General features: G+C 40.8%; 1 protein-coding gene across 1 annotated transcript in view; it reads right to left on the reverse strand.

The window, feature by feature from the left end:
- The window catches only part of LOC105999681, a 46,020-nt gene that overhangs the window by 12,104 nt on the left and 10,995 nt on the right, over nucleotides 1-22,921 (reverse strand). The window contains 3 exon segments of the mRNA XM_013034765.1: nucleotides 5,941-6,099; nucleotides 7,562-7,723; nucleotides 8,538-8,625. Of these exon segments, the coding sequence (XP_012890219.1) occupies nucleotides 5,941-6,099; nucleotides 7,562-7,723; nucleotides 8,538-8,625 (409 nt within the window).

Genomic DNA, 22,921 nt, shown 5'->3' on the forward strand with positions numbered 1-22,921 from the left:
AAAAAAAAAAAAAACATTATGTGATTCATTCCCATATTCCTACTTTTCATATTTGTAAGAAACTTGCCTCCCATTATCAGCGATATAGTTATGTGCTTAATGTTAGAATATCCAGAATTACTCAACTTCTTTGAAAAAGTTTATTGTCTAGACTTCTGTTAGCTAATATTTTTTGAGAGCTCCTTGTCATTAGCCTAAGAATCTACTGTGTTTAAAAGTTGAGCCAGCCAGACACCTCATGCCTGTAATTATAGCTACTCAGGAGGTAGAAATCTGAGGATCACTGTTCGAAGCCAGCCTGTGCAGGCTGAGTCTCTTATCTCCTCCAATTAATGATCAAAAAAACTAGAGTGGAGATTTGGCTCAAGCGGTTGAATCAGGCACTGGTGGATCATATCTGTACTCATTGACTCTCAGTACACTGAGACCTGGAAGATTTAGGTTTGAGGCCAGCCCAGTCAAAAACAAAAACAAAAAACCCTACAGAATCACATCTCCACTTTAAAAAAGTCAGGTTGGAGCCATGGCTCAAATGGTAGAGTACTGCTTATGAACCCCAGTACTTGAGTTCTGTTATCTACTACAGTGTTGGTTACCTTATTTAAGTGTGGTTGATTTATTCATACTTTCCACTTTAGTTTCTCCCATTTTTGTTGATTTTTCTTTTTATTGTTGCTAAAATATTAATGTGGTTGCAAATATAGTCAAAACTCCATCCCCTTCTCATTTTTCTATTCTGCCCATTTCCACCAAATCCCTGAATGTAACCAATCTTATTAACCTGGATTATCTTTCCTTTGTTTCTTTTTTGCACAAATAAATATATACATGCATATTTTCTTATTTCTCTTTAAAAATAGCACATAGTACTACAGATACACTTTCATACTTTTCTTCACTTAACAGCAGTTTTTGAAAGTCATTTTATGATAGGTTCATTGTCTTTTCTTCTTTAAAAACTGCAGCCAGGCATGGTGACGTTTAGTTGATTCCTTGCTTTGTAGGTGGCTAAGACAAAAAAAAAATATCATGAGACAGCAAGACTATGTGTCAAAAAAAATCAAACAAGAATGGAAACTCCTTTGTGCAACTACTTAAAATATTTTTTAAAAAATCACAGAAGAGTCAGGCACGGGTGGCTCACACCTTGTAATCCTAGCTACTCAGATGACTGAGATCTGAGGATCACAATTAGAAGTGATGGATGGAAAGACTCTTACCTCCAATTAACCACCAAAAAGCCAGATGTAGAGCAAAGATCAAGTGGTAGAGTGCTAGCCTTGAGCAAAAAAAGCTCAGGGACAGCACCCAGGCCCTGAGTTCAAGCCCCAAGACTGGCATATTCACACATGAACATGCTTACACACCCACACACAAATCAAACAAAAAAGCAACTTTGTGGTACTCACAAGCCAGGTATGTTGGCATGACAATGTAATGGTATAAAATGTAATTTTATAAATAATGATGTTCTGGACAACTTTGTATGTATGTGTTGCTTGTTTTACATTGTTGGAGGCTTGTCTTCAGGGTAAATTCTTAGTACTGAGATTGCTAGGCCAATACATATAGGGATATATGTGTTTAAAATACACATTATGAGCTGGATGTCAGTGGCTCACGCCTGTAATCCTACCTACTCAGGAGGCCGAGATCTGAGGATCACTGTTCAAAGCCAGCTCTGGCAGAAAAGTCCCCGTGAGACTCTTATCTCCAGTTAACTACTCAAAAACTGAAAGTGGTGCTGTGACCCAAAGTGGTAGAAAAAAAATTAAAAACAAAAACAAAAAAAAACGAAGTGGTAGAGAGCTAGCCTTGAGCAAAAGAGCTCAGGGACAGTGCTGAAGCCCTGAGTTAAAGCCCCATGATGGACAAAACAATAAAAAAAAAAGTTGAAGTAAGCTAAAATCAGTTTCCCCACTAATTATAGAGTCACAACCATTTGGAGCTAAGAGACATCTTCAAAATACTCAAGTGTATCAACTTACTTTGTGGACGCATCATCTAGACTCAGGCTATAAAGTAGAATGAATACTGTTTCTGTATGGTGCTGAGGATTGAACCCGGGGCCTGGCACATGCGAGGCAAAGCTCCCCACAACTTGAGCTATGGCCTCAGCCCTTTAGTTTATATTTCACTTTTGACTGACCTTCAACTCGTTCATCTGCTTCCACCTCCTAAATAACTGGAATTAAACAAACAAACAAACTGGACACTACTATGTCTAGCTGCTGCTGCTGTTTTTTGCAGAGCTACATAGAACAGTCTCCTCTTCACCTTTCTTTCTTTTCTTTTCTTGCTAGTCCTGGGGCTTGAACTCAGGGCCTGGGTACTGTCCCTGAGCTTCTTTTACTCAAGGCTAGCACTCTTATCACTTGAGCCACAGTGCCACTTCTGGCTTTTTTTGTTTATGTGGTACTGAGGAGTTGAACCCAGGGCTTCATCATGCTAGGCAAGCACTCTACCACGAAGCCACATTCCCAGCCCCTACTCTTCACCTTTCACCAATACCCATCAGCCAGTTCTTACAGTGGCAGTATTTCTTTAATTTCCCACTAAAAATTAGAGTCCAACAACCATCCCATTATACCTTTTACATATGTAAACTTATGATGCCCAGAGGAAAACGTGTGTGCATGTCTGTGCGTGTGCACACCCAAGGCTGGGGCTTGCACTCTGGGCCTGGACACTGTCCTTGAGATTTTTGCTCAAGGCTGGTGCTCTACCACTAGAGCTACAACCTCCACATTTAATTGGAGATAAGAATCTCATGGGCTTTCCTGCACAGGCTGACTTCAAACCACAATCTTCAGACTTCAGCCTTCTGATTCGCTAGGATTACAGGTGTGAGCCATCTGCACCCAGTTGTACACATGGTTCTGATTGAGAGCTGGCCCTCACAAAGCGAGATGAGACTATTTGGGAATCAGATCTGGAGCAAAATGTGATCGTGAGACCTGGAAAGGATAAGAACTTGAGCTAGGCAAAACATGCGGTGATTTGTAGAGATGTGAGTGGTCATGATTTCAGGTTTGTTCAGGACCTCTGCAGTGGACACTTAGACACTTCTGAAACATTTGTACTAGCCACAAAGAAGGTGCTTGGTTTAGAACTTTGGCACTGGGGGGGGGGGGGGGGGGGAAGGGGAAGGGATGGAAGGGGAAACTGTACTCACTACCTTGCCCATGTAATTGTAACCCCTCTGTATGGTATTTTCACAATAAAATAAATAAATAAAAATAAAAAGAAGGTGTTTGGTGATGCTTGCTAGATAATTGTGCATCATATTTTTTAAAAAACTCATTCCCCCCAGTATACACCACAAAAACTAAAGGCAGAATGGAGAAAGGAAGTAATGTCAAAGGATAAGTTGACCTATTATCTCAGTGTCTCAAAACTAGTGTTTGGGCTGGAAATGTGGCGCTGTGGTAGAGGGCTTGCCTAGCATGCATGAAGCCTTGGGTTCGATTCCTCAGTACTGTGTAAACAGAGCGAGAGAGAGAGAGAGAGAGAGAATTAGTATTAGTAGTCTTTTTGCCCAAATAAAAAGTTGGACTGGGCCTGGAAGTGTCACTAGGTGCTAGATCTTGCCTAGCATGCATAAGGCTCTGTGTTCATTCCCCATACAGCAGGAAGAGGAAGGGAGAGAGGAGGAGAAGGAGGAGGAAGAGGAGAAAAATGGGTTGGATGTACCACATAACTTTACAGTTAAAGCAAGCAATATTTCTAGAAGTCTAACCTTACTGGAAGTCTAACCTTTTCTGGAAATGTTGGTATAGAAGACACAAGAAAGAATGATCTGTCTAAGCACCTGTGAAAAATCTCACTTGTAATGCAAGTTAGGCTCAAGAGGCTCAGATCTGGAGGATCCAGTTTGAAGCCAGCTTGGGGAGGAAAGTCCTCAGGTCCATCTCTAATTAGCCAGCCAAAAGCCAAGCTGAAGGGGTGGCTCAAGCACTACAAGTGAGCAAACAAGCCAAATGAGAATGTGAGGCACTGAGTTTAAGTCACAATACCAGCACAAAAGCAAAGGGAAAAACATTGCCTAGCATAAGATAACAGAAATAATGGAAACTTTTTTGTTCAAAGCCATTCAGAGAAACAATCTCAGTAGTTCTTACCCTTTCCTTTTCTTTTTGTCAGTTGTGGGGCTTGAACTCTGGGCCTGGGGGCTGTCCCTCAGCTCTTTAGCTCAAGGCTAGCACTCCACCACTGAAGCCATAGTGTCACTTCTAGCTTTTTCTGCTTACGTGGTACTGAGGAATCGAACCCAGGGCCTCATGCATGCAAGGCAAGCACTCTACCACTGAGCCACCTTCCCAGCCCCAGTTCTCACAGTTTCTAAGAGTAGGAAGACAAGGGGTGTTGTTAGAAAACTTACTGCATTGACCTGACCAGTCCTCAGGAAAGCTCTGGAGGCTGAGCTTAGGGCCTCGTATTTGCCAAGCAAACACTATCACTTGAGCCATACCGCAGCTCAAGAGATTTATTTTAAGATCAATACCCTATCGAAGTTTTGGTTTATGAGATTTTTCTTTTCTAAATTCATAGTACTAAATATATATATAAACTAAGTTCTACTTTTATTAAGAGTTATTTATGTTTATATACTAGATATCTCTTATAGGTTGTTTTAGTTTTTCCTTGTATCTGTAATTTTTAAAACAATTTTACCCTAAGTGAATACACACCCTCTTGGATAATAGTTTCTAAAAACTACTTCCCTTTATATGAAACACATTTTTAGCAAGTATGCCAGAAGTAGTCTCAGAAGCAGCTGATTTGACTAGATATTATTATCAAAATAAACGGCCAAATAAGTACCACAACAAAACTAGAATTGTCTTTGTGAAAAGTTTGTCATTATTCAAATAGGTTATTTAAAATAACATATGACTAATTATGCCAAAACATCCTTATACTGTATTTTAAAATAATGTATAAAGCACAGTTACAGGTATTTTTGGTGGTTGTTTTTTGTTGTTGTTGTTGAAGAGGCAAAATTACCTTTATTTTTTTCTACTTTTTTAAAATTTAATTTATTGTGAAGATGCTGTACAGAGGGGTTACAGTTACATGAGTAAGACAATGAGTACATTTCTTCTTGAGCATTGTTACCCCCTCCCTTGTTCTCCCACTAGATTGTTGCTGCTTTAAAAAGAACAAAATTGTTGGGTACTGATGACTCATGCCTATAATGCTAGTTAGAGTATGAGGCTGAGATCTGAGGATCAAGTTTCAAAGTTGGCTCTGGCAGACAAATCACTAAACTCTTATCTCCAACTAGCCAGCAAAAAGCTGAAATGAAGGCATATCTCAAGTGGTAGAGTGCTAAATAAGCATAAAAGTAAGAGTGTAAGACTCTGAGTTCAAGCCACAGTACCATGATAAATAATAACAACCCCCAGCAGGCCAAGCAAGTAAAGATGAGCCCCCTCCCTCCAGAACACTGCAGAAGATTCTCAGAGTAACTCAGAAAGGTTGAGCAGGGCACTATGAAACTATGAGCGTTCATCACAGAACGCTCTAGTCTGAGCAGGTAGCAATCAACCATGTGCTCCAAGAAAGACCAGATTTACTGATAAACATCTTGTGTGGAAGACAAACTGCCCCTCAAACAGTCAGTGTCTTCTTTCTTATCTTAAAGCCAACAGCCAAAAATTCAGGAGACCACCCTGTTCCTGTTCTGTTTCAGTAGTAAAGTAATAACTTCTCCGAAACTCCTCCAAGAACAAAGACTGAGCTAATGGTCAACCAAGTCACACACCTGTGACCTGTGACTGCTAAAGCAGAATTAAAACTCTGCAGACCTTTCTTACCTCCTGCCCCAATTCTCCCTATTTAAACTGAAGCCAATGTCAGTACCTCTGGAAACACATGTACCGAAATGCTGTCTTCCAATGGCTGCCATGTAATAAATGTCCTTTCTCTATCACTTACCATGTGTCTTTGCATATGTGTCTTTGCTAATGGCCAGACCTAACTTGCAACTCCTGGACTGTGGGGCGTGGGGTCTAAAAACTCCAGTTTCAATGTCATGATAAACCCTTAGCATGAGGGCATGTGGGGTGTCTAGGACTCCAGCAACCAAAAAGAGTCCTTGCAGAAGTAGGAAATTACAAGGTGTAAGGGAGAGGGGGGCCTCAGGCTGGAGAGGTATTTCCTATAAAGTGGAGAAATGAGGGAGAAGCAGGGAAGCTGAGAAATATTAGAGTTAATCATTCATGAAGGAAAGGCCAGTGAGAAACTTCAAACGATCAAAAGATGAAGAAACCTTGAAATATAATTTTAGGTAGTGGGTTTTTTTGTCTTTGTTGTTAATCCTGGGGCTTAAACTCAGAGCCTGGGCCCTGTCCCTGAGCTTCTTTTGCTCAAGACTAGCACTCTACCACTTGAGCCACAGTGCCACTTCTAACTTTTTCTGTTCATGTGGTACTGAGAAATTGAACCCAGGGTTAATGCATGCTAGGCAAGCACTCTACCACTAAGCCACATTCCCAGCTCTCCTCTTCACATTTCAATAATTTCCATCCGTTCTTACAGTGGCAGCATTTCTTTAATTTCCCACCATAAATCAAAGTCCATCCTTCACCCATCCTGTCACACCTTTTGCATTTGCAAACTGATAATGCCAAAAAGTAAGCATGTGTGTGAGTGTGTGTGTGTGTGTGTGTGTGTGTGTGTGCACTGACTTCTTACATCTTAGCAGATTTGAACACACTCACTTTCTGTGGGAGCTGGGGGGTTGTTGAAAAAGTAGGGACTGTAAGGATATATTGAAAAACAGAGCCAGCCTCAGAATGGCTAGAACTGGGAAGCTTAGCCTCTTCAGAAACCCACGACCTCTTGAACCACTCCATGAAGAGCTTGGCAACCAGGCTTGAAGAGGCTGAAAGAGTAGCCCCCAGTGGCCACCCAAAGCACACCCTGAGGATATGCTGAACACTGAATACCTTTGCAAGCTTACTTTTCCGTATTTTCTCTTCATATTAGTCACATTTTCTTTTCAGTACAGGAATTTGAACTAGAGCCTTCTGTTGCGTAAGCGGGTTCTCTACCACTTGAATCTCACTCCCCAGCCTTTTTTTTGCTTTATTTTTTCAAGGAGGGTTTCATACTTTTTGCCTGGAGTCCACCTCAGACCTCAATCCTACTTAAGTGTTTCCCTTAGAAGCACAGGTTCAGGCTCCTACACCTGGCTTTTTGTTGAGATGAGCTTCCCCCACCTCCCAGACTGGCCTCTAACCATGATTCCTCAGATTTTTGCCTCTCAAGTAGCTGGTATTGTTAAGAAGCAACCTAAGGGGCTGGGAAGATGGCTCAGTGGTAGAGCGCTTGCCTTGCATGCATGAGGCGCTGGGTTCGATTCCCCAGCACCACATAAGCAAAAAGAAAAAAAAGCTGGAAGTGGCACTGTGGCTCAGGTGGTAGAGCGCTAGCCTTGAGCTGAAGAGCTGAGGGACAGTGCCCAGGCCCAAAGTTCAGGCCTCATGACCGGACCCCCCACCCCCCCAAAAAAGGAAGCAACCTAAAAGATGCTGTGCTGAGCCCTGTGAATTACCTAAAAGTTCCCTAACTTTGTATCTGTAACCTTTGATCTGAGCTATTCTGTTTGCAGTTGACTTTATGCTCATCTTGGGTTCCAAGACAGAAGATTTACAGATAAACATCTGGTGTTGAAGGCAAACTGCCCCTAGAATAGGCAATGCCTTCTTCTTATCATCTTAAAAGAAACACCCAAAAAATCAGGGCACTGCCCACCAGATAACCTGTTCCTGCTCCCCTTCCAATGGGAAAGTCCTCCAAGGACTAAAGATTGAGCTAAATGTACTGAAGCGCCATCTTTGCATGGCTACCATGAGATCCATTTCCTTTCTCTACCCTCCACCAGGTATCTTTATTTGGCATTTGGGGACAAGTGTCTGGGTCTAACTTGGTACTCTTGGACTTTGGACATGGGCTCTAAAAACCTGGTTTTAGTATTGTAGGTGTAAGCACCAAGGAACAGTGACAGGACGATTTTTAGTCTTGAAGGGTCACCTGTGGCTAGCTCCACTATCTTTTGATAAGAAGATTTTATTTATTTATTTTTGTTGTCCATCATGGGGCTTGAACTCTGGGCCTGGGCACTGTCCCTCAGCTCTTCAGCTCAAGCTGAACACTCTACCACTTGAGCCACACTGCCACTTCGGGTTTTCTGGTGGTTTATTGGAGATGAGTCTCATAGACTTTCCTGCCTGGGCTGGCTTTGAACCGTGATCCTCAGATCTCCGCTTCCTGAATAGCTAGGGTTACAGGTGGGTGCCACCGGTGCCCGGCAAGAAGATATTTTTATCTATGCCCAAATATGACTCTCCCCTTCTATTGGTCTCTTAACCACTTCCTACTGCCCTTCTATCATTTTCTACCTTTATCTTGTTTTGTCATTTTTGTTTCTTTCCTGCCCCCACCACTCCCTCCAGAAGTGAATTGGCAGAAATCCTGGCTATTCCTACTCTTTTTTTTTTTTCCCACTTGCCATTTAGATTTGCATTTACCTGGAACTCTAAATATTACTTGTAAGGATTCCATAGCAGACACTTGCAGTTTGCTTTCTATAAATGTTAAGACATCAATTTTTAGATTCTTAATAAAATATTAAATCACCTTTCACATCCAACTTATGTTTTTCAAAGAAATTTTTATATAAGCATTCCCCACTCAGTTTTATTCCGTATAAGTTTTCACGTTATTGCCTTCAAATGATCATTTTGGAGATCCCAGTGAAGCAGTTAATAGGAATCCAAAGATTACAATGGAGAAGGAATAAATTGGTACAGTCTTTTAGTCAAGCAATTTGGCAATGTAGTACTTACCAAGAACCATTTTTGTCTGAACTCACTTTTAAGAATCACTGTTAAGAGCTGGGCGACGGTGGCTCACACCTGTAATCCTAGCTACTCAGGAGGGTGAGAGCTGAGGATCACAATTCAAAACCAGCCCAGGCAAGGAAAATCCATGAGACTATCTCCAATAAACCACTAGAAAACAGGAAGTGGTGCTGTGGTAAGCAGTTGAGCACTCGCCTTGAGCTGAAGAGCTGAGGGATAGCACCCAAACCCAGAGTTCAAGCCTCATGACCAACCAAAAAAAAAGAGAATCACTGTTAAGAATTTTTCCACTAGAAATACAGTCAGGTGCAGCCAACAATGGGCTACATATGGATAGTGGTCCCCCTAAGATGAGTCAGCCTTGTGATGTTATAACCATCTCACTTTGCATAAGTCTACTGGATGAGGTTCACATAATGTCAAGATCACCTAACACCACTGGTCTCAGACTATATCTCCATTGTTAAGTGATGTATGACTACAATGAGAAAGGTGGTCAAACACAACAATATATTTATTACAACATTATTTGTGTAGCAAATGGATACAAATCAATGTTCAGCAAAAGGAAAATAAAATTTCATAATCATATAATAATTATATGGCAGAACTGGGGGCATAGCTCAAATGGAAGGGGCTACTTCTTCAGCTTGCTCAAGGTCTTTGGTTCAATCCCTCAAACTACAAAACATAGCTATCTAGCCAGATACAGATAGATAAATAAATAAGCAGTTAAAAGCTATGCTTTTCCTTGAATGTAGTTTCTTGTCTAAAGTATCTGGGTAAACCATCTAAGTGACTTCAAGAATGGAAAGCAGCAGTAGTTCTGGTGTTTTTTGTTTTTTCATTTTTGTGTGTGTGCTGGTATTAGGGCTTAAATTCAGGGCCTAGGCACTATCCTTTTAATTTTTGCCCCATGATAATGTTTTACCACTTAAACCACAGTTCTATTTTCAAGCAGGAAGCCCTCTTAGAAAGTAGAGATATTACAGGGAGGGCCCAAAAATTCTATGTATAAATTGTGTCCAAAAGTCTAGTATCTCTGAACCACACAAGTATGAGACTGATTTCAGCTATCAATAAAATTGGTCATCCAGGAGTCAGTGGCTCATGCCTGTAATCTCAGCTACTCAGGAGGCTGAGCTCTAAGGATCACAATTCAAAGCCAGCCCAGGCAGGAAAGTCTGTGAGACTCTTATCTCCAACTAACCACCAGAAAACCAGAAGTGGATTTGTGGCTTAAAGTGGTAGAGCACTAGCCTTGAGCAAAAGAGCTCAGAGACAGCACCCAGGCCCTGAGTTCAGGCCCCATAACTGACAAACAATGAAAGAAAGAAAGGAAGGAAGGAAGGAAGGAAGGAAGGAAGGAAGGAAGGAAGGAAGGAAGGAAGGAAGGAAGGAAAGAAGGAAGGAAGGAAGGAAGAAAGGAAGGAAAGAAAGAAAGAAAGAAAGAAAAAGAAAGAGAGAGAGAAAGGACTGATCACTGAGCCATTATCAAAGAGACAGAGATTATAGTCCAAGTTCAATCAACTTAATTTTCTGAGTAAAATAACTCATTCTTTAGAGAATGTAATAAAATACATAATCTCTACAACATAGCATTTATAAGGTCTGCTACAGTCTGAACATTCATGAAAATGTGACCCATATTCAAGATAAAAGAAAATCAACAGAAACTAACAGAGAATAGACTCAAAATTTGAAATTAGCTGAGTAAGAGGTAGAAACATCTACAATCATATTCAAAGAGGAAAAGGAAAGTATGTTTGTGATGAATGAAAAGAAGGGCATCCTGGGGCTGGGAAGGTGGCTCAGTGGTACAGCGCTTGCCTTGCATGCCTGAGGCCCTGGGTTCGATTCCTCAGCCCCACATAAGAAAAAAAAAAATTAAAAAGCTGGAAGTGGCACTGTGGCTCAAGTGGTAGAGCACTAGCCTTGAGCTGAAGAGCTGAGGGGACAGCGCCCAGGCCCAGAGTTCAGGTCCCATGACTGACCATAAAAAGAAAAAGAAAAGAAGAGCATCTTAGGAGACATAGAGAAACTACAAAATGGAACCAAATAGAAGTTCTTGAGCTGAAACACAATATTAGAAATGAAAGAAATATACAACTTCATTGTACAGACTTAATTGCAGTGTCTAGATGACAGAGAAACAACCCAGGATGTTTGAAAAGTATCTAGTCTAAGTAATAAAGGGGAAAAATACTGAAAACAGGAACAGAGCTCTAAGAACATGAGGAAAAATATAAAACATTAGATGGGCTGGGAAGATGGCTCAGTAGTAGAATGCTTGCCTTGCATGCACGAGGCCTTGGGTTTGATTCCTCAGCACCACATAAGCAGAAAAAGCTGGAAGTGGCGCTGTGGCTCAAGTGGTAGAGTGCTCACCTTCAGCTGAAGAGCTGAGGGACAGTGCCCAGGCCCAGAGTTCAGGCCCCACAACAGACAAAAAAAAAAATTAGACATATGTGTTATCAAGAGAGAGACTAAGACAAAGGGAATATTTTAGGAAACAAACCCCAAAAAGTTTCTATACAGGAAGTCTCCAATTTACAATGGTCTGACTTACAATTTTTAATATAATTTTATTGTTATTATTAAGGTGTTGTTCAGAGGGGTTACCACTTCATAAGTTAGATATGAGGACAATTCTTTTTGAACATTTTCACCCCTTCCTTCACTCTACCCCAGTTACCCCTTTCGTTCCTGCCCAGTGACTTACATTTTAAATTTTTTATGATGTTATGAAATCCATATACCTTTGTTTGAGAAGACATACTTTGAATTTCAAGTTTTGGTTCTTTTCCTGGATTAGTAACATGCTGTATGATACTCTCTCACCCTCCTGAGATGATTTGGCAGCAATTACTCAGGCAATCACACAGGTAAACAACATGGCTGTTGTTAAATTCTCATGTCGGTATATTTGGTGCATTAAATTCCCTTTCAGTTTACACTATTCTCAATTTACAACAGATTTATCAGAATGTAATTCCAACATAGGTATAAGAACATCTGTGTTTAGTCAAAAATATAAAGTTAAAGAATGTCAGTGAAATCTAAGCAGAGTAACAAAGAAAATGTGTGCCTAGATATGCAGAAACTAGCTCTAATATACATGGGAACATGGTAAATTATAGAAGACACTAGACATTCACACACAGCAAGAGCAAAGGAGGCTAGCCTTAAGAAAGGAACCAAAGGTGCATGCTTTGTACATCTGATCATACAAAATAATAATTATCAAAATGAAAAAAGTATGCCTAGAAACATCAAACTGCCAAAAAATATTACAAAAAGAAAATCATGAAAATACTGCTTACAGGGAAAATCTGAAGCACTCAGAACATGTGAGTGACTAACTTTTATAAGAAACTTATGGAGACAGTTAAAGGACATTTGTTAAATGCTAGAGGAGAGAGGAAGTCAACCTAGGATTTTATATCTAGCACAATGATCTTTCAATAATAAAAGTGGAAGAATGGTATGGTCGGGTGCCAGTGGCTCACACCTGTAATCCTAGCTACTCAGGAGGCTGAGATCTGAGGGTCGCCTGGGCAGGAAAGTCCCAGATGCAAAAAAACACTAGAAAACTGGAAGTGGTGCTGTGGCTCAAGTGGTAGAGTGCTCGCCTTGAGCTGAAGAGCTGAGGGACAGTGCCCAGGCCCTGAGTTCAGGCCCTACGACTGAACAAAAAAAAAAAAAAAATGGAAGGATGATCTTTTCAGATTAAGAAAACTAAGACCATTTTATTTTTAGCCAGTCTTGGGGCTTAAACTCAGGGCCTGGGCACTGTCCCTGAGCTTCTTTTTGCTCAAGACTAGCACTCTACCACTTGAGCCATAGTGCTACTTCTGGCTTTTTCTGTTTATGTGGTACTGAACAATTGAACCTGGGGGCCTCATACATGCTAGGCAAGCACTCATTCCTAGCCTCATCCCTAGCCCTAAGACTATTCTTTTGTCATTTATTTATTGTGCCAATCCTGGAGCTTGAACTCAGAGCCTGGGCACTGTCTCTGAACTTTATGGATCAAAGACTAGCACTTTACCACTTGAGCCACAGCGTTACTTCCAGCCTTTTGTGTTTATGTGGTACTGAGGAATCTAGCCCAGGGCTTCATGCATGCTAGGCAAGTAGTCTACCACTAAGCCACATTCCTAGCACTGTGAAACTCTTATCCCCAGTTAACCTCCAGAAAACCAGAAGTAATGCTGTGGCTCAAAGAGGTAGAGCACTAGCCTTAAGCAAAAGAGCTCAAGGACAGCATCCAGGGCCTGGGTTCAAGCTCCATGACTGACAAAAAAAGTGATACATGTGAAGGTATGTCACTAAATGATAGAATACTGGACATCTTGGTTAGTGTGATAATATGCATGTGGCATGTAGGTAGATCTGGTCTACATCTTGAAGGATGAACAAGAGAGTACTAACTATAGTTATCATTGCAGAGAAAGGAAAATATCTATAATCTGTATAATATCCCACTAATGCTCATTTAATAATAAAAATTATATAATAAAATAATTAAATTATATAATTAAATATAAATTAGATAATAAATATAAATTATATAACTGTATATAAATATAAATTGAATAATAAAATTAAGAAGCCAGGCACCAGTGGCTCACGCCTTTAATCTTAGCTACTCAGAAGGCTGAGATCCGAGGATCAAGGTTCGAATCCAGCCCAAGTAGGAAAGTCCATGAGATTTTTATCTCTAATTAACTGCCAGAAAACCTGAAGTGGCACTGTGGCTCAAAGTGGTAGACAAATAGCCTTGAGCAAAAGAGCTCAGAGACAGGTCCTGAGTTCAAGCCCCATGACCAACAAAAGATAGAACGCACGAATGAAACAAAGAACAAAAGAAAGAGAGAGAGAGGAAGGAAGGAAGGAAGGAAGGAAGGAAGGAAAAATATTTATCCACAATCCTAGACAACCTATATATCTATATCAGTTAAAGTTGTCCCGAGAAACAGAATGTATGTGTGTGTACATGTACGTATGAAGAGATTTATTAAAGGGAATAAGCTTATGTGGTTATAGAGGTTGGCCAGCCGAAGATCTGCAGAGTGATGAGTAAGCTGAGCCCCAGGAGAGCTGACAGTGCAGTTGGAGCCTGAAAGCCTACAACTCAAAACCCAGGACTGATATGTCAGTTCCAGCCTGAGGGCAGCAAAAAGCCAGTTTACCTATTTGAAGGAAGTACAGGCAGAGGAATTCTATCTTATTCAGGGCACCATCACCCTTTTTCTTCTATTTAGGTCTTCAGTGGATTGGATGGCACCTATCTACATTAGAGAGGACAATTCTGATCTCCTCATTCTACTGTTAATCTTATTCAGGAACACCAAGAATGATGCATAGCCATATATCTGGGCATCCTGTGGCTTCATCAAATTGACAAATAAAATTAATCATTATAGTGCTTTCTAACAGAAGTAATAGTGCAGCCATTGAATTGCATATGCATATATGTGTACATGTATGTCTGGGTTTGAAACATGATCTTGTTCTGTATCCCCCTGCCTCAGCCTCTCAAGTGATATGAGTACAGATATACACCATGATGCTCAGCCCTAATATGGTAATTTGAAGGACTAGGGAATATATAGTGACTATATAGTGAATATAGTAAGGAGCTGGATGGAAAAATGAATCATGAAAATCCTGATTTTACCTATGGTTATACTGAGATTAGATAGTCATAAAGATTAGAAAGAAGTAGGAGGAAACAAAAATAGTAGGATCATAGGAGAGAATTTTTCGTGTGTGTGTGTGTATGTGTGTGTGTGTGTGTGTGTGTGCCTGAACTAGGGCCTGAACTCAAGGCCTCTAGCTCTCCCTTAGCTTTTTTGTGCATGGATAGCACTTTACCACTTTAGCAACTCCTCCAGTTCCTGCATGTTTCTGGCTAATTGAAGATAAGAGTCTCTCTGGATTTGTCTGCCTAAGCTTGCTTTGAACTCAATCCTCAGATCTCAGCTTCTAAGTAGCTAGAATTCCAGGTATGAGCCACCAGTGCCCAACTCCATTTTTTTTTTTTTTTGCCAGTCCTGAGGCTTGAATTCAGGACCTGGGCCCTGTTCCTGAGCTCCTTTTGCTCAAGGCTAGCACTCTATCACTTGTGCCACAGTGCCATTTCTGGCTTTTTCTGTTTATGTGGTTCTGAGGAACTGAATCCAGGACTTCATGCATGCTAGGCAAGCACTCTACCACTAAGCCATATTCCTAGTCCTAATTTTTTTTAATAATCTAATTCAAATGGAAGAATCCAGAAATTCTAGGAGCAGGGAGCAGTGATAATATCTACAGAATATCTACTGCGGGAAGGAGTGATTGCTACTGCCTTCAGTTTAGTTCCTGCTAAGCAGACTGTTATAAGAAAAGGTTGAGGGGCTGGGAAGGTGGCTCAGTGGTAGAGCGCTTGCCTTGCATGCCTGAGGCCCTGGGTTCGATTCCTCAGCACCACATAAGCAAAAAGAAAAAAAGCCGCAAGTGGCACTGTGGCTCAAGTGGTAGAGCGCTAGCCTTGTGCTGAAGAGCTGAGGGACAGCACCCTGGCCCAGAGTTCAGGCCCCACGACCGGACCAAAAAAAAAAAGGTTGAGTACAAGGAGTCTAGGAAGTGATCACTAATAGGGGAGTTGGGGAATGAGGATGGGAAAGGCAACAAACCTGTGTGGGATGCTTTAATGAGAGGGCCACCACAGAAGACTGAGTCATAATGTACTGGGGCCCTGTGAGAAAAATGTGTGGAATGAGCCTCAGGCTTGTGTCACTGAGAGGATGAAGTACCTATTTATCATTGGTTGAAAGAACTGCTCCTAGGCCATTACCTTCTTTGCATTTCCAGCCGCCCACCCACCCCCCCCAATGGCTGGGTTTAGGCCCTTAGGCAGAGTCACAGGTGCTTCAGTGAGAGGAGTTGGGTATGTGGGAACAGTGAGTGCTGAGGGATGGGGCAGGGCCCTGGCAAAATCCGTAGAAGTTACTATTACTGAACATCTGCTGTGGTTTTGATACTTGATGAACATTTCCTCTAATGTGTGTGTGTGTGTGTGTGTGTGTGTGTGTGTGTGTGTGTGTGCAAGTCCAGAGACTTGAACTCAGGACCTGGGCACCATCCCAGAGTTTTTTGCTCAAGGCTAGAGTTCTACTACTTGAGCCACAGCTCCATTTCCAACTTGTTTTGGTGCTTAATTGGAGATGAGTCTCACAGATTTTCCTGCCTGGGCTGGCTTCAAAATGTGATCCTCAGCTATCAGCCTCCTAAGTAGCTAGGATTACAGATATGAGCCAGCGGTGCCTGACTCCCTACAACAATTGTACGTGGTGAGCATTATTACTGAATAAACTGAATTTCAGAGAAATTATGATGTCTCAAAGTCATGCAGGGCAAGGTACAAAATTAATATGTTATTTAGTCTACAACGGTAAGATTTTCCCTTTTATCTTGAGTAAACTCAGTACTGGGAACTTCCTATGTGGGTCCATCAACAAAGCAAAAGGGTGACATTGGAAAGTAACAGTATCCCAGTAAGATCAAAAGCACCATGACTATCTAGATCTAATCATGCAATCAGTAAGTACTAAAATCTGTAAGAGAATGTGAGGGCAAGAGGGCAGCTCTATGTCAGAGGCACCAATACCACTGAAGATTCTGGACAGAATACGACCACATTAACCACTTTCCAAGTGAATAACAAAGTCATGATTATGGAAGACAATTTATCAATGCATTTAGAGAAGCAAATTTGCCTTTGCAAATCCAATAGCTCCATTTTGCCTTCAGTATAATCTCAGTAGTAGAGCATTTCGGTGCTTTAAAATTCAGCATCTTCCAACTTCTCCGTGTTCATCTTCTACCATATATCAAAGCTATATAAAACTATTTGCTCTGCTGTTTACTTGCTTTGTGTGTGTAGGTTGTGTGCATGCGTGTGCCTGTGTATGTGTGTGTATGTGTCCTGGGGGTTGTTCCTGAGCTTGGTTCAAGGCTAGTGCTCTACCGTTTGGGCCACAGCTCCACTTCTGGCTTTTTGTGTGTGTTCAATTGAAGATAAGAGTCTCACATTTTCCTGCCCAGGATGGCTTTGAACCATGATCCTCAGATCTTAGCCTCCTGAGTAGCTAGATTACAGGTAGGGGCCACTGGTGCCATTCCCCATTTCTGTCATACCTCTGAGGCCTTGTAAGGAAATTCCTGGAATTCCTTTTGCTTCTCTACTCCACCTATGGAAATCCTACTTACTGCTATTCAAGATTCAGCTTTTTTTTTTTTTTTTCTGGTCAGTCATAGGACTTGAACTCAGGGCATGGGCCCTGTCCTTAGGCTCTTTTTACTCAAGATTAGTGTTCTACTACTTTGAGTTACAGTACCACTTCCAGTTTTCTGGTGGTTAATTGGAGATAAGAGTCTCATGGACTTTCCTGCCTAGGCTGAATTCAAACCAATCATGAGATCTCAGCCTCTGAGTAGCTAGGATTACAGGCATGAGCCATCAGTGTCAGGCTAGTCATTTCTATTACAGTAAAGTTTCTGGATCTTTTTCAAACCATATCTCATACCAACCTTCCCTTAGACAACTGCTAATTCATAGCATATATAATCATTCTTCTGAATCTCTACCATCTGGATGATTTTGTATTTTTTTTCATAAATTATTAATTATAGATTAGGAAATCCACAATTTTTCCCCACTCCTCCAAATGAAAAATGGTCTCATAGTCTGGAATATGTTTTGGTCTCTCTCTTCTTCAATTTAAAATTCCCCCTAGTAGCTCTGTAATCCTTCCTCGCTAAACACCTAAGGTGAGATGCCACAGGAAACTCTTCCAAATGCCAGACCAGGTTAATTGCTGTCTCTATTCCTAAAGCACCTACGTACACACTTTCTTATGAATACTTTTGTGCTGTTTCAGAAGTGTTGACTTTATTATTAATTTCCCATGAGTTTTTAATGGAAACTAAAGGTAGCATGTTGTATATAGCACCACCATGTTGCAGGCACTATACTAGTTGTACAATTGTGTGTGAGGTAGGACCACCATCCCCAAGAGGAAAAAGAGGACAAAAAGATATGTAACTCATCAAGCAAAGCTCCACTAGTGAATGGTGATGCTCAAGAAAAGCAAGTAGAGGGGAAGGGAAAAAACAAATTGTTAAAACAGGAATACAGGAGGACCCATTGCAACAATGAGATGTACAAGTTGTTATGTTGAAAACGAACTTTACAACTTTGGTGGGGGGATGGAGGGGGTAAGATACGAAGGGACAGGAAGGGGAAACAAAGCAGGAGGCTACAATGCTTGATAAGAAATGTGCTCATTATCTTACCCACGTAATTGTAACCCCTCTGTACAGTATTTTCACAATAAAATATATTTTAAAAATCCCACAAAAAAAGAAAAACAACAACAAAAATGTTTGAACAGAAATGGCTAAACAAACAATTAAGAAGAATAAGCCAAGCTGGGTATCAGTGGCTCATGTCTGTAATCCTAGCTACTCAGGAGGCTAAGATCTGAGGATCTTAGTTCAAAGTCATCCCAGGCCAAAAAGCCTGACACTCTTATCTCCAATTAACCACCAGAAAACCACAAATGGCACTATGGCTCAAAGTAGTAGAGCTCTAGCTTAGAGCACAAAACCTCAGGGACAGTGCCCAGGCCCTGAGTACAAGCCCCGTGACTGACAAAAAAAAAAAAAAGGAAGCAAGAGGAAGAGAAAGGGAATATCAAAGCAGAAACCCAAATTTCAAGGCATTTGCATAGACAAATTCAGAACAGGAGGAGGTAACAATGCTTGATAGGAAATGTACTCATTACCGTGTTCATGTAACTGTAACCCCTCTGTACAGTATTTTTATAATAAAAAACTTATTAAAACAACAAAAAATTCAGAACAAAGCCAAAAATGCCACAAAACGGTTCAAGAGAAATGAAAAGACTGAGAGCATAGATTAGAAAGATTTGACTGAGCCAGGCACTGGTGGCTCATGCCTGTAATCCTACCAATGCAGGAGGTTGAGTTCTGAGAATTGCAGTTCAAAGCCAACCTGGGCAAGACAGTCTGTGAGACTTTTATCTCCACTAAACTACCAAAAACAGCTGAAAGTCGTGCTGTGGTTCAAAGTGTTAGAGCCATAGCCTTGAGCAAAAATGTTCAAGCACAGCACCCAGGCCCTGAGTTCAATTGCCAGGATGGGCACAAAAAGGAAAAAAAAAAAAAAACAACAAGAAAGGGAGGAAGGAAGGAAACTATAGCTCTCCTATCATTTTGTCTTCAGTGCTTAACTGTGTGTATCACATAAGCTAAAGGCTCAATCAATATTTTGTTAAATAAAAAAAAAGCAGAGCCCAGTCATTAACCTGTTACAGGACCAACGGCCATTTGAAAAGCCCATTATAGCACTCCAGATAATAGATCCTTCTAAGCACAGCATCCAGGGTCAGACATGGGACTGACAAGAAACTCCAATGATTCATCTTCCTGCTCCATCAGTCTCTTACCCAAAGGAACCATACTGGCCCACAGGAACCATAACACAATGGTTGTTGAATAATGCCATCGAATTTGGGCAGAATATTCAAAACTGTAACTGTCCACCATTCCAACTATACTCTTTTTCACATGGTTAAGTGTTTTAAAAAGTCAAGATTTTTACGAGTTACAAATGGAAAAGGAACTTATAGAGATTCAAAGTTACAATCTAAAGATAAGAATGATGGTGAAGCCGGGTGCCCGTGGCTCACGCCTGTAATCCTAGCTACTCAGGAGGCTGAGATCTGAGGATTGTGGTTCAAAGCCAGCCAGATCAGGAAAGTCCGTGAGACTCTTATCTCCAATAAACCACTAGAAAACCAGAAGTGGTGCTGTGGCTCAAGCGGTAGAGCGCTCACCTTGAGCTGAAGAGCACAGGGACAGCGCCCAAGCCCTACGACTGACCAAAAAAAAAAGAATGATGGTGAAACTTGTCCCTGGAATGTGGTATAAGAGGAAGACTGAAGAAGAAATCAAAACTAGAACACTAAGCTATTGCCTCATCAAAATGACTTTTTTTTTCTTTGAAGGCAGAATATAAAGACCACTCTATAAGGAGCAGAGAAAACCAGGGAGCACAAAGAGGGGAATAAAAACGAGGACATAGATATACAGAAATGAGTGAATTTAAACATTAACAGAGGAAAGAATTTAATATTGTAAATATAATCCAGCCTGGGGAAGATATTTTTCAAAATGCAGGCCACAATCTACTAGTGGGTTATGGAATTAAATTAGGGCTCTCTATATTTTGAAAAAATGAAATTGAAGCCAAGCACTGGTGACTCTTGTTTGTAATCCTAGCTACTCAGGAAACTGAGATCTGAGGGTCCTGGTATGAAGCCAGCCCAAGCAGGAAAGTTGGTGAGACTCTATCCCACCAAATCTCCAATTAATCACCAAAACACTGGAAGTGAAGACAAGACTCAAGTGCTAGAACACTAGCCTTGAGAAAAGAAACTCAGGGACAAGACTTAGGCCCTGAGTTCAAGCCCTGTCACACATGCTCTCGCTCTCTCTCTCTCTCTCTTGCTCGCTTGCTCACTCTCTCATTCTCTTTCACTCTCTCTCTCCCTCTCACATATGCGCACACACACAAATCAAATTGAATATACTGGAATAGAAAGATAAAACATGAGTTCATCTTAAGGATATTTAGTAAAAATTATGCATTATCTGCCTATCTTCTGTTTCAATGAAATGAGTGAGGATAGAGAAAAATTGTGAAATTTATGAATTGGGTAGGATTTGATATTTTTATTTCTGGTGTGTGATGATCAATTTAGACTATTATAGTGGGAGACAATGTTGAAAGCTAAAGTTAAAGCTTAGTATAATATTGTCTACTGTTGGGAAAAAAGGTTGAGACTTTCTAATGAATTTTAAGTAAGAATCTTCAGTACTTTTTCAGAAAACAAATTATCAATGCAACATGCTTTGGGGTTGTGAACACTAATATACTAACTGGACACATACAAAGCACTTTAAAATGAACCATTTAATGAGTAATGCAATGGGAAAGGCAAGAGTTAAAAATAAAAGTGAGGGGCTGGGAAGGTGGCTCAGTGGTAGAGTGCTTGCCTTGCATGCATGAGGCCCTGGGTTCGATTCCTCAGCACCACATAAGCAAAAAGAAAAAAAGCCGCAAGTGGCACTGTGGCTCAAGTGGTAAAGTGCTAACCTTGATCTGAAGAGCTCAGGGACAGTGGCCAGGCCCAGAGCTCAGGCCCCATGACCAGACCCCTTCTGCCCTCCCCCCAAAAAAGTGAATTTTTTTAAGTGATGAAGTGAAATCCAAAGGCAGGTCAAGTTCAACTTCAGGATGTAAAAAGCATAAATCATGACAATCCTGAAAACATTCACGAAGCAGATTTTGACCTGACTCATGTCTGCAATCCTAGATACTTTGGAAGCTGAGATATAGAGACTAGTGGTCCAAAGCCAGTCCTGGGAAGAAAAGTCCTGAGACTCCATCTCCAAAAATAAATAAATAAATAAATAACCAGTCAAAAACCAGGCTTACAGGTCTAGATCAAATGGCACAAACTCATAGCCCTGAGTTTAAACCCCAGAAAATAAATAAATAAAGATTATCATGAGCCTGTGGCTCATGATAATCCTAGCTACTTAGGAGGCTGATTGGTTTGAAGCAGAAAAGTTTGTGAAACTCAGTTAACCAGTAAAAATGTTGCACTGGAGGTGTGGCTGAAGTGACAGAAAACCAGCCATGATCAAAGAGGCTGAACACGAGGTGGAGACCCTGAGTTCAAGGCCTAGTACTGGCACTCACAAAAAAGAAAAGAAAAGAAAAATAAAGAAAAAAGAGAAATGTGTGTGGTGTGTGTGATGGTGATGATTAGGTATAATAGTGTGGTGGTGATCCCAGAACTCAGGAGGCTGAAGGAGGGAAGCATCTATAATCCTAGCTACTCAGGAGGCTAAAATCTGATGATTGTAGTTTAATGCCAACCCATGCAGGAAACTCTTTGAGTCTCTGATCTTTAATTAACCACAAAAAAGCCAGAAATGGAGCTGAGGCACTAAAGCTGTGGTACAAGACTAACCTTGGGCAAAAAAAGCTCAGGGACAGTGAGTGCCCAGGCCCTGAGTTCAAACACCAGGAACAGCACAAAAAAGAAATATGATTAGATCAGGTATTCAATTACAATAATGACAAGGTACCCTTGGTATTGGTGTTCTTAGAAATGGGAGCTTAAAAGCTTCAGAACTAGGTTTAATGATTAGAAACATGACATTGACAATAAGCACCTTGAATATTTAAGAAGAGTGGAAACAGATCTAAAATTACTTAAATAGTTTCTTAGTCATTCTGTGGCTTAGTCAGAAGACATGATTACTAGCACATTGCTAGCATATTGTATGTGTTCCCATGTCCTGTGATTAATGTTAGTAAAAAAACAAACCCAGTCCAGCCACAACTGCTAATAGACCAGACTCTTCAAGAATTCAAGTCTGAGTCATCTGATCAGACCAGGAGCCATAACCAGCTGAGCTACTTACTGAGGGAAAACAGGAGATGTAATGGTCAATGGATTCAAGGAGTTATAGAAACTGTCTGCGACCCTATGGCTAGTTGCAAAAATGAGGACTCGAACATTTAGGAATATTTCTTCATTATTTTGATAGAACTATATTTACCCTTCTAACAATTCCCAACATTAGATAGTAGCTAACTTTATATGTCAATATTTAAACTACAGGATATCAAAGGGTGTGTGACTCAGCTTCAGGAGGAATAAACTCATACAAAGATAAATAAGAGATCTTGCACACTCCATGGGGGGCAAGGTTAGCATGATTTTGTTTAAATGAGGAAAACTACACAGAGCCAGGATTTAGGGGGTTTTTGCTTGGAAGTCTGACTAAAAGGAAATGACCAGGCACCCATAGCTAATATCTGTAATCCTAGATATTCAGGAGGCTGAGATCATAAAATTCTTATCTTGAACTGACCGCCAAAAATCTCAAAAGGAAATCTGTGG

This window comes from Dipodomys ordii, unplaced genomic scaffold (assembly GCF_000151885.1).
Source record: "Dipodomys ordii isolate 6190 unplaced genomic scaffold, Dord_2.0 Scaffold196, whole genome shotgun sequence".
Lineage (NCBI taxonomy): Eukaryota > Metazoa > Chordata > Mammalia > Rodentia > Heteromyidae > Dipodomys > Dipodomys ordii.